The sequence below is a fragment of the Artemia franciscana genome, chromosome 1 (assembly GCF_032884065.1).
Source record: "Artemia franciscana chromosome 1, ASM3288406v1, whole genome shotgun sequence".
Lineage (NCBI taxonomy): Eukaryota > Metazoa > Arthropoda > Branchiopoda > Anostraca > Artemiidae > Artemia > Artemia franciscana.
The window spans coordinates 34,232,273-34,245,447 of NC_088863.1; the positions used below are offsets into that span (position 1 = coordinate 34,232,273).

Genomic DNA, 13,175 nt, shown 5'->3' on the forward strand with positions numbered 1-13,175 from the left:
ATGACTTTTCATTTTGGAAAGCTTTGTAGAACTCTTGCCCGGGTCCAAAAAGGATGGTTTTTGCTTGTATTTCTAACCATTTCTGTTCGTGATTTCAGCTGGGTTTATTGAATTTTTAAAAGTTTTCTCATTGCTAAAGAAATTAGAGTTTATCCTTTACTCTTCTCTAAGTAATGACGTTAGTAACTTGGCCAACGGCAAAAATGTCAACTTTTGAACTAAGACAGAATTTTTTTTTTTCGATGGCAGTCGGTAGCTCTTGATGAGCTGATCAGTATAAATTATCCATTTTTTGGTAGAAAAATTCCTTCTTGAGATAAACCAGTTTGAAAGTTTAAAGGCATTGACAACTTCAGCAGTAAGGTACACACCGAAACCCAAAATAGGCCGATGCAGACATGGCATCATATATGCCTCATAAACTTTAGAAGTTCTCTCGTTGTTAAAGAGATTAGATTTTATCCTTTGCTCCTTTCTAAATGATGACTGTTAGAAACTTGGCCTACGGCAAAAAAGTCAGTTTTTGAACTAAGACGATAGATTTTTTTTTTCGATGGCAGTCGATAGCTCTTGAAGAGCTAATCAAAGATATATCATTCATTTTTTGGTAGAAAAATTCCTTCGTGAGATATAGCGGTTTGAAAGTTTAAAGGGGTTGACAACTTCAGTAGTAAGGTACACATTGAAACCAAAAATAGGCCAATACCAATTGTGACATATATAGGGGAGTTTTAGGCAACAGTCGGCTGTTAGCTCATAATCATCTTCTGCAATGAGGGGTTTGCAACTTTTGCGAGTTGGCATACCTAGTATTTATTTTAAGATCTTTACAGACTCACATCTTCAGCGTTTAATCGAAGCGAGGAAACAAAACTGAAGTGTTGCTTATAAGATATTAAATCGAAAGTTTAAAGGCATTGACAACTTCAGCAGTAAGGTACACACCGAAACCCAAAATAGGCCGACGCACACATGGCATCATATATGCCTCATAAACTTTAGAAGTTCTCTCATTGTTAAAGAGATTAGATTTTATCCTTTGCTCCTTTCTAAATGATGACGTTAGAAACTTGGCCTACGGCAAAAAAGTCAGCTTTTGAACTAAGGCGATAGATTTTTTTTTTCGATGGCAGTCGATAGCTCTTGATGAGCTAATCAAAGTATATATCATTCATTTTTTGGTAGAAAAATTCCTTCGTGAGATATCGCGGTTTGAAAGTTTAAAGGGGTTGACAACTTCAGTAGTAAGGTACACACTGAAACCAAAAATAGGCCAATACCAATTGTGACATATATAGGGGAGTTTTAGGCAACAGTCGACTGTTAGCTCATAATCATCTTCTGCAATGAGGGGTTTGCAACTTTTGCGAGTTGGCATACCTAGTATTTATTTTAAGATCTTTACAGACTCACATCTTCAGCGTTTAATCGAAGCGAGGAAACAAGACCAAAGTGTTGCTTATAAGATATTAAATATTAAAAAAAAATAGTTTTTTTAACTGAAAGTATGGAGCCCCGCTCTTTACACTGAAGCTTGACTCTTTCTCTCAATTCTACTCTATTAAACAGTAAAAAATTTTAGCGTAAAGAGCGGGGCGTTGAGAAGGGAACAGCCCCTTTCATACACGGAGTAATTTCTGTTTTAAGTTTCAATGTCACTCCTTACTTTCAGTTAAAAAAAACTAGTTTTTTATTTAATTTCTGAACGTTTTTGAATGCATGTTTGATTTTGGCTCTCCACACATAGATTATTAAAATGAAATTTGCATATTAATTCTTTTTTTGGCTAAATGGCTTTCTCTTAGTTTTGATGAGACGATCTTGAGAAAAAAAGGGGTGGGGGAGGAGGCCTAGTTGCCCTCTAATTTATTGGTTATTTGAAAAGGCAACTAGAACTTTTAATTTTTAACGAACGTTTATGTTAGTAAAAAATATACGTAAATTAAGAATTAACTTACGTAACGAACATTTATATTCTTATTTTTTTATTATTTATATGAAGGCGTTTGTCCCCTCGTTAATACCTCACTCTTTACACTAAAGCTTAAATTATGTCCCCACTCTTTAAGAATGACCCATGAATCCGAAAGGCCGTAAAATAAATAGTTGAAATTACTAAAAATATTGTAGCCCAAAGAACGAGGTATTTAGGAGGATATCAACCCCTCATATGCGTAATAATCTCTGTTCTTTCTAAGTTTTAATGCTGCTCCTTACTTTCAGTGGAAAAAAACTTTTTCATATTTATATTTTCATTGTTTTTTTTTATAATAATGCTAGAAAATCCTGCACCCTCTTCATTGAACTTCTCTTCCTCCATGACATATTCCTCCAAGGAAAGATCCTCCCACATAGCCCCTTCCCCTCAACCCCCCCCAAACCAAAATAATCATGCAAAACCAATAATACACTTCCCATTAACCATTACTGTATGTGGACACTGGCCAAAGTTTGTAACTTGCAGCCCCACCTCCGGGGACTGTGGGGGAGTAAATGATCCCGAAAACATAGTTATTATGGTTTTCGACTATGCTGAACAAAATGGCTATCTCAAAATTTGGTCCGTTGACATTGGGAAAAAATGAGCGTGGGAGGGTGCCTAGGTCACCTCCAATATTTTCGGCCAATTAAAAAGGGCATTAGAACTTTTCATTACCGTTAGAATGAGCCCCCTTGCGACATTCTAGGACCAACCAGTCGATATGATGACCCCTGGGAAAAAAACAAACAAATAAACACGCACCCACGATCAGTCTTCTGGCAAAAAATACGAAGTTCCAGATTTTTGTAGATAGGAGCTTGAAACTTTTACAGTAGGGTTCTCTGATACGCTGAATGCGATGTTGTGATTTTCTCAGGCTCGTAACTTTTGATGACAAAGACTAAATTTGATGAAACTTCTACATTTAAAATCAGCATAAAAATCCGATTTTGTTTATGTTTCTTTTAGTATCAAAATTCCGTTTTTTAGAGTTTCGTTTACTATTGAACCGGGTCGCTCCTTACTACAGTTCGTTACCACGAACTGTTTGATGAGATTATAAGATATAAGATATGTTGCTCACAAGAGTTTGTCACAAGATATGCCTTTTCTTTGTAATAAACTGATTTAGTAAATAACATTTCAGTCGTGGCCCTTAAACATTATATTTTACTTTACATACGTAAAATTGAAAATAACACACTATTTACAATGCACTGACTAAATTCACCAAAAGACAACTCTAAAATGATGACGACAGATTATGCATAAAAGAACTAAACGCATAATTAAAGAATAAAAAGCTAACCATTAATATAGATAGCTCTGTAAGGCATACAAAATCAAAAACTCAACATGCAAATTTTTAATGACACACAACCAAAAAAAAGGTAATATCCTAATAAATGCCGGAATTGACTTACCCAAGCACACCAGCAAGAAAGGGGAGTCCCGAAATACCATCAGTGGAGCCTTTTCTCCAAATATCTCGGCAAATTGGTCTGGAAAAGAAAACTTTAAATGTCAAACGTGTAAATTCTTAATGTAACATTTAGAAAATTTCTTGCCTATTATCTAGTCTCATTCTCATGCCTGATTTCCTCGGAGCAAATACCTAGCTATCACTACTTTTGACAACTCAGGGCTGCTTTTGTCTTCGAGTTACACATAGCTCGACTTGACATAGTCCCAGTTTTTTTTTTTTTTTTTCTTCTTTTGTTTTAATTTAGCCCTTAGTATATTATTTTCTTCCTTTGCCACTTCATTAGATTCAATCTTCCGGAAGAATTCGTCCACTCTCTCTTATTCTTCTTCTGTCTCTCTTGTAAATACATTCCTGTAGAGGGATTTCACTTCTTCCATTTTCTCAGTTGTTTCCCAATTTTTCTTTTTAAATCTTTCAAGATTAGCTTCTTTTGCTTACTTTTTCTCTTTACAAATAAGTATTGTTGTTAGTTGTTCGGTCATTATTTGGTCTTTCCATTTTGCCCTTATCCTATAGGCTTCTGTCTTCTTTTATTCTATCTCTTTTATTTCTAGTAGAGTCTCGAAACATTCATTATTTGAATTTTTTCATTCATTTATCTCTCTTTTTAGTTCATAAGCCATTCTATAAAGAAATAAAAAAATAACAAGTTTTTTTAACGGAAAGTAAGGAGCGACATTAAAACTTAAAACGAACAGAAATTACTTAGTATATGAATGGGGCTGCTTCCTCAACGTCCCACTCTTTACGCTAAAGTTTGACTCTTTCTCTTAACTCTTCGTTTCAAACAGTAAAAACTTTAGCGTAAAGAACGGGGCGTTGAGGAGGAAGCAGCCCCATAAGTTTTAATGTTGCTCCTTACTTTCCGTTAAAAAAACTTGTTTTTTCTTTTAATTTCTGAACGTTTTTGAATCAATGCATGTTTTGATTTTGGCTCTCCGCATATGAATAATTGAAACGAATTTGTATATTTATATTTTTGGCTAAATGGCTTTCTCATAGTTTTGATTGAATGATATTGAGAAAAAAGAAGCGGGGGAGGAGGCCTAGTTGCCTTCCGATTTTTTGGTTACTTAGAAAGGCAACTAGAACTTTTAATTTTTTACGAATGTTTTTATTAGTAAAAGACATACGTAACTTGCAAATTAGCTTACGTACGAACTTCTGTACTCTCATGCTTTTGATACGTATATGAAGCGGTTCACCCCCTCGTCAGTACCTCGCTCTTTACACTAAAACTTAAATTTTGTCCCAATTTCTTAAGAATGACCCCTGCATCACAAAAGCCGTAGAATAAATAGTTGGAATTACTAAAAATACTTTTGCGTAAAGAGCGAGGTATTAGGAGGAGGTGAGCCCATCATATGCGAAATGATTTCTGTTCGTTTTAAGTTTTAATGCTGCTCCTTACTTTCAGTTGAAAAAACGTTTTCATGTTAATTTTTTTCATTGTTTTTATTTTAAATAAACTACAAAATACTGCGCTCCCTTCATGGAAATTTTCTTCCCCCATAACAAATTCCTCCAAGGAAGGTTCCCCCAACATATCCCCCTCTTCTCAATTCCTCCACCCAGCCAAAAAATCCCCCTAAAAACGTATGTACACTTCCAAACAACCATTACTACATGTAAGCAGTGGTCAAAGTTTGTAACTATTAGCCCCTCCCACGGGGACTGTAGGGGAGTAAGTCGTCTCCAAAGACATAGTTATAAAGTTTTTGACTACGCTGAATAAAATGGCTATCTCAGAATTTTGATCCGGTGACTTTGGGAAAATAATTAGCGTGGAAGGGGACCTAGGTGTCCTCCAGTTTTTTGGGTCGCTTAAAAAGCGCACTATAACTCTTCATTTCCGTTAGAATGAGCCCTCTTTCAAGATTCTAGGACCACTGGGTCGATCGTAGTTTCTTATTACGTATATGGGGAGGGGGGTCACCCCTCTTCAGTACCTCGCTCTTTACATTAAAGCTTAAATTTTGTTCCAATTTCTTAAGAATGACCCCTGCATCACAAAAGCCGTAGAATAAATAGTTGAAATTACTAAAAATACTTTAGTGTAAAGAGCGGGTATTAGGAGGAGGTGACCCCATCATGTGCCTAATAATTTCTATTCGTTTTAATGCTTTAATGTTTTAATGCTTCTTCTTACTTTCACTCGAAAAAATTATTCATATTTATTTTTTATTTTTTTTTTTTAATAATGCTAGAAAATCCTGCGCTACCCACATGAAAATTTTCTTCCCCCACGACAAATTCCTCCAAGGAAAGTTCCCCCGAAATATCTCCCTCTTTTCAAACCCCCCCTCCAACCTAAAAATCCCCTGAAAATTTCTGTACACTTCAAAATAACCATTACTATATGTAAGCACTGGTCAAAGTTTGTAACTTGTAGCCCCTCCCACGGGGACTGTGGGGGAGAAATTCGCCCCCAAGACATATTCATAAGGTTTTTCGACTACGGTGAATAAAATGGATATCTCAGAATTTTGATCCGGTTACTTTAAGAAAATAATTGGCGTGGGAGGGGGCCTAGGTGCCCTCCAATTTTTTAGGTCACTTAAAAAGGGCACTAGAACTTTTCATTTCCGTTAGAATAAGCCCTCTCGCAAGATTCTAGGACCACTGGGTCGATACGATCATCCATGGGAAAAAAAAACAAAAAACAAATAAACACGCATCCGTGATCTATATTCTGGCAAAAAATGCGAAATTCCACATTTTTATAGATAGGAGCTTGAAAATTCTATAACAAGGTTCTCTGATACGCTGAATCTGATGGTGTGATTTTCCTTAAGATTGTATGACCTTTAGGGGGTGTTTCCCCTATTTTCGAAAATGAGGCAAATTTTCTGAGGCTCGTAATTTTTGATGGGTAAAACTAATCTTGATGAAACTTATATATTTAAAATCAGCATTAAAATGCGATTCTTTTGATGTAACTATTGGTATCAAAATTCCATTTTTTAGAGTTTCGGTTACTATTGAGCCGGGTCGCTCGTTACTACAGTTCGTCACCACGAACTGTTTGATTTCAGATGCTCATCGCCAGTTTTTGATACTTCTAGTGAAATTGACTTACCTCTTGTGTAATCCTGGACTTCGTCGTCTGTTTCTAGTATTCGGGTAGCAACTTGGAATCTGTTTCCTTTATAGATTTCAATATTTTTTCCAATCTATATCTTACATTCATCACTTCTAAGGACTGTAGTATTCATTTTCCATGTAGGCTTCTTTCTTCTTTCTTGCATTTTTTCATTTTTGTTTTTCACTAATACTGCATTGTGTTCCGGGAAAGACACTATCTTGTGTTCTATGTTTGCTACGCTTTGTATCAGTACTTTTGATGCATAAGCTTTGTTAAGTCGGACTCCACCTCCATGTTTTCCTACCCAGTTTATTCTTGTAAAGCGGTTCATCTTCTTAAGTTCCTACCAGACATCTACCAGTTCCAGTCCATTTATCAGCTCAAACAATCCTCAGCAAATATTCTCTTCTCGGGCTATGGCATCTTTCTTACTTGTTACACAGTTCAAGTCTCCAATTAATATTAATTCACCAGTATTTTTGGGATAGATGCTGCAATATCTTGCCGAAAAAATTACTCTCTGTTTTTCATATTTTGGGATTCGGATGGCACATAAAGATTAATGCAAGTTCTTCTATTTATCATGCAGCTGATAATTCTTCCTTCATCGTCGATTCTGACATTTTTTGGTTCAAACTGACGTTTATATACTACCGCTACATTACCACCGCCAATACAAGTGTTTGTTAAGAATTTACACTGGGGTTTTACGCTTTTAAAATTATCAGTATCACTTCCTTGTATAAAAGCTAAACCTATTTTTCCCGTCATCAGAAGTCTGTCAAAAATTGCTGTCTCTTTCTTTGCTTCAGTCCATTTACATTTAAACTTATAAGCTTTTTCGGTGAGATTCTATTTCCGTTTCATTCTCCTCCTCCTCACGGGTTCTCGCTTTTTTGTTCCCTTTTTCTGAGAAACTAGATAATGTTGACGTATTCATTTCTGCTTCTACATGTTCCCCAATGTATTATCCACGAACTCGTCCACCTCTAGCACCGGTGTGATGCTATTTAGCATAGCTTCCATATTTTCGATGCGTTTCATCGTTCCAGATTCTTTCTTCTTTTCTTCGTTTTTCTTAAACTATCTTTTTTTTATTTCTTTTCATCCCCCTTTTCTTTTCTTTTCATTATTGACGACATATTGTAACAGATAACAGGAATTTTTTTACCTTTTGGGGCCCCTTTCGGGTCTCAAAATTTGATTTCCTGAAGGAACAATTATTAAATTACGAAAGAGGATAAAAAATGCATCATGTTATATATTCATATTCATCGCAGCTAAATTACGTACACCAACAATTAAATATTTATTGCTCCAAGTAAATTAATCAGGTTATAGAAGAGTCATCTATATTAATACCTTGTGATGGCGTAGTGGATTCAGCCATGCTTTCTGACCGAAAGCTTGGAGGTTCAATCACAGCGTCGCAAGGAAAGATATACATATCAGAACATAGCCGAACCTTTGTTTTTTTAAACTAAAATCTGGTAGGCATTGATGGCCTTATCCGAGTCAAAATCTCAAACCCAATCATCACTGCTATCATTTTCAGTTTTGATTCTCGCTGTCCAGGTTGATTTTCATCTAACTGCGATGTTTTGCGTTCTTTAGCCGCAAGCCTTTTGGCATTATCTCTTTGAGCCACTTCCTCGGCTGTTTCTTCTGCCATTGCAGGATTTGTACTAAATATTCTCTTTGAATCGCAAGCCTTATATACTTATAATGACGTCATATACAAACATACAAAACACATACGTGACGTCGTAATGCTCAATCCTTATAATAATGTCAGTCGTCAAACATACAAAAATACATACAACTAATTTATATATATGTATATATATATATATATATATATATATATATATATATATATATATATATATATATATATACTAGCTGTTGGGGTGGCACTTCGCGCCGCCCCAAAACCTAGTTGGTGGGGGCGCTTCGCGTCCCCCCAAGCCCCCGCGCGCGCGTAAGTCGTTACGCGCAATATTAGTTACGCGCCATTGTAGTTGTGTCCCTGTGTCCCAACTGTGAATATAGATAGATATTTATCTATCTATAGATAGATATTTATATATATATTTTTAACTACGTACAACTTGCGAATATACAACATTCTTCGCTGTCCCATTGTCTGTACATATAAATAGATTGTCAGGTTTACCGACTCTTGAACATGCAACATATAATTGTCCATGGGAAAAATAATCCGTATTCAGATCTATACCTCTTAATTCTAATGATTGCCCTTGAGCTTTGTTGATAGTGATGGCTAATCAAACATTCCCTGTGTCCCCATCGTCATCTATATATCCCCCTGTGCCCCCCGGCGTCCCCTTTGTAGTTGTGTCCCTGTGTCCCAGTCGTCATTTATAGTCAACAAACATGACGTCAATCGACACACAAACATGAAGTCCAGTCGACACACAGGTCCCAGTCGTCATTTGTGTCCCGGTGTCCCAGTCTGTAATTTCTCTTTGAGTGTCCCGGTCGTCATTTATATTCCCTGTGTCCCGGTCTGTATATACATTCGTTTTTGAATTGGTATATGACGAAATAAATTTTTTGTTTTTTTCCTTTTTAGTTTTTTTCTTTGGTTTTTACCTATTTTTTAGCTTTTTAGTTTTTTTGTAGTTTTTGCCTTTTTTTAGTTTTTTTATTTTTATTTTTTTTTAGTTTTCTTTTTCTCCTTTATTATTCAGTTTTTTTCCTTTTTTTCGTTTTTTTCCTTTTTAAGTTTTTATTTTTTTATTAGTTTTTAGTTTTTTTAGTTTTTTTTTAGTTTTTAGTTTTAGTTTTTTTTTTTTTAAACTAACTTTTTAGTTAAAACTAACTTTAGACTTTTTAGTTTTTTTGCTGTTTTTACCCTTTTTTAGTTTTTTTTAGATTTTTTAGTTTTTTTTTTCTTTTTTAGTTTTTCACCTTCTTTTTAGTTTTTTTTTTAGTTTTTTAGCTTTTTTAGTAGTTTTTACCTGTTTTTAGTTTTTTTTTCTTTTTTCGTTTTTTTCTTCTTTTGTATTAATGCTAAAGACAAGGTTCGAACCTGGAACCTCTCGGACCTAGAACCTGGAACATAACGCTTTACCAACTCACCTACTTCGGTTTGAACACATTTACCTTTTTTATTTTTTTTTTTTTTTTATTTGTATTTTTTGTTTTCTTTTTCTCCTTTATTTGTCAGTTTTTTTCCTCTTTTTCGTTTTTTTTCTTTTTCAGTTTTTAGTTTTTTTTAGTTTTTTTATTAGTTTTTATATTTTTTCTTTTTAGTTTTTTTGTAGTTTTTACTTTTTTTTAGTTTTTTAGTTTTTTTGTTTGTTTTTTTTACTTTTTTAGGTTTTACCCTTTTTTTAGTTTTTTTTAGATTTTTAGCTTTTTTTTTAGTATATTTTTTGTTTTTTTTTGTAGTTTTTATTTTTTTTTTGTTTTTTTTTTTCTTCTTTTGTATTAATGCTAAAGCCAAGGTTCGAACCTGGAACCTCTCGGACCTAGAACCTGGAACATAACGCTTTACCAACTGAGCTACTGTATTTGTATCGGATTAACGACGCTTCTTGACTACTAAGGTTCCTGCGTCGGCCCTGTAGTGCATTCCTGCAGCATGATTCGATCTCAGGGTCCCGTATTACCACGCTAAGGTCAAACCCACTGCGCCAACACAGGTAGTTATATAACTGAGCTACTTCGGCTTGAATACATTCTTTTTTGAATTGGTATGTGATGAAATAATTCAGACGTCATATGCGGACAGTGACGTCACTCGACACAGACAAACAAACTTATTTATATATATATACTAGCTGTTGGGGTGGCGCTTCGCGCCACCCCAACACCTAGTTGGTGGGGCGCTTCACGCCCCCCCAAGCCCCCCCGCGCGCGTAAGTCGTTACGCGCCATATTAGTTACGCGCCATTGTAGTTGTGTCCCTGTGTCCCACCTGTGAATACGTAAAACATGCGAATATACAACATTCTTCGCTGTCCCATTGTCTGTGCATATAAATAGATTGTCAGGTTTACTGACTCTTGAACATGCAACATATAATTGTCCATGGGAAAAACAATCCGTATTCAGATCTATACCTCATTATTCTAATGATGTGTCCCTGTGTCCCGGTCGTCATTTATATTCCCTGTGTCCCGGTGTCCCGGTCGTCATTTGTGTCCCGGTGTCACGGTCTGTAATTTCTATTCGAACAATCCCTGTGTCCCGGTCGTCATTTATATATCCCGCCTGTGCCCCCGGCGTCCCCGTTGTAGTTGTGTCCCGGTCGTCATTTATATTCCCTGTGTCCCGGTCGTGATTTGTGTCCGGGTGTCCCAGTCTGTAATTTCTCTTTGAGGTTCCCGGTCGTCACTTATATTCCCTCTGTCTCGGTCGTCATTTGTGTCCCGGTCTGTAATTTCTCTTTGAGTGTTTTTTCTTTTTAGTTTTTTTTTAGTTTTTTACCTTTTTTCTTTTTTCAGTTTTCTTTTTCTTCTTTATTTTTCAGCGTCACTATGAAGTACATATCGACGAACCTTTGTTTTTTTAACTTAAATCTGGTAGGCATTGATGACCTTATCCAAGTCAAAATCCCAAACCCAATCATCATCGCTATCATTTTCAGTTTTGATATGTTTTGACTCTCGCTGTCCAGGTGGATTTTCATCTAACAGCGCGGTTTTGCGTTCTTTAGCCGCAAGCCTGTTTTCTTGCTGTTCTTGTGATTCCTCGGAACGCTTTCTTTTCTTACTTTCTCTATCAGTCATAAACTCTTTGAGCAGCTTCCTCGGCTGTTGCCATTGTAGGTTCTTCAGTCATTTTACAATTAAACATTTTTCCGTGAACAAATGTCTTAAATACCGTTAATGACGTCACCGTCAAAGCAAAAGTGACGACAACTAATTTCATGACGTCAGCCGACACAGAAACATGACGTAACCTGATCCACAGACAGACAGACAACTTATTTTTATATATATAGATATATATATACATATATATATATATATATATATATATATATATATATATATATATATATATATATATATATATATATATATATATATATATACATATATATATATATAATATATATATATATATATATATATATATATATATATATATATATATATATATATATATATATATATATATACATATATATATATATATATATATATATATATATATATATATATATATATATATATATATATCTATATATATATATATAAAAATAAGTTGTCTGTCTGTCTGTGGATGGATCAGGTGACGTCACCTGAAAAAACTGGATCAGGTGACGTCAAAACTGAAAAAACTAAAAAAAGGCAAAAACTACAAAAAAAACTAAAAACTAATAAAAAAAATAAAAAAGCTAAAAAACTAAAAAAAACTAAAAAAGGCAAAAACTACAAAAAAAACTAAAAACTAATAAAAAAGCTAAAAAACTAAAAAAACTAAAAAAAGGCGAAAACTACAAAAAAAACTAAAAACTAATAAAAAAAATAAAAAAGCTAAAAAACTAAAAAAACTAAAAAAACTAAAAAAAAGGTAAAAAACTAAAAAAAACTAAAAACTAAAAAAAACTAAAAAAAAGGAAAAAACTGAAAAATAAGCTAAAATAAAGGTAAAAACCAATAAAAAACTAAAAAAAAAAATGAAAAAACTAAAAAAAGGCAAAATCTACAAAAAAACGAAAAACTAATAAAAAAAAGTAAAAAGCTAAAAAACTAAAAAAACTAAAAAAAGGTAAAAAACTAAAAAAAATAAAAAATAAAAAAAAACTAAAAAAAAGGAAAAAACTGAAAAATAAGCTAAAATAAAGGTAAAAACCAATAAAAAACTAAAAAGAAAAAAAGGAAAAAACTAAAAAAAAATTTCATCTAAAAAACTAAAAAAAAACTAAAAAAGGTAAAAACTAAAAGAACTAAAAAAGAAAAAAATAAATGACGACACTCAAAGAGAAAGCGACCAGGACAAAAGGAATGTTCGATTAGCAATCAACAAAGCACCGGGACACAGGGAGTATAAATGACGACCAGGACATAAGTAAAAAAAAAAACTAACAAAACTAAAAAGAAGGTAAAAACTAAAAAAAAACTAAAAAGAAAAAAAAAACTAAAAACTAATAAAAAAACTAAAAAATCTAAAAATCTAAATAAACTAAAAAAGAAAAAAAAAGGAAAAAAATAAAGGAGAAAAACAAAACTAAAAAACGAATGTATATACAGACCGGGACACCGGGATACAAATGACGACCGGGACACAGGGAATATAAATGACGACCGGGACACAGGGACACAACTACAACGGGGGCACCGGGGGAAACAGGGGGATATAAATGACGACCGGGACAAAAAAACTAAAAAGAAAAAAAAACTAAAAACTAATAAAAAAACTAAAAAATCTAAAAATCTAAATAAACTAAAAAAGAAAAAAAAAGGAAAAAGATAAAGGAGAAAAACAAAACTAAAAAACGAATGTATATACAGACCGGGACACCGGGATACAAATGACGACCGGGACACAGGGAATATAAATGACGACCGGGACACAGGGACACAACTACAACGGGGACACCGGGGGAAACAGGGGGATATAAATGACGACCGGGACAAAAAAAC

General features: G+C 34.1%; 1 protein-coding gene across 2 annotated transcripts in view; it reads right to left on the minus strand.

The window, feature by feature from the left end:
• LOC136028952 (sugar transporter SWEET1-like) overlaps positions 1–13,175 on the minus strand; it is an 88,644-nt gene that overhangs the window by 24,010 nt on the left and 51,459 nt on the right. For both annotated transcript variants that reach the window (XM_065706954.1, XM_065706958.1), the window contains exon 3: positions 3,406–3,483. In XM_065706954.1, coding sequence (XP_065563026.1) covers positions 3,406–3,483 — 78 coding nt within the window. The remainder of the gene's footprint in view (positions 1–3,405; positions 3,484–13,175) is intronic.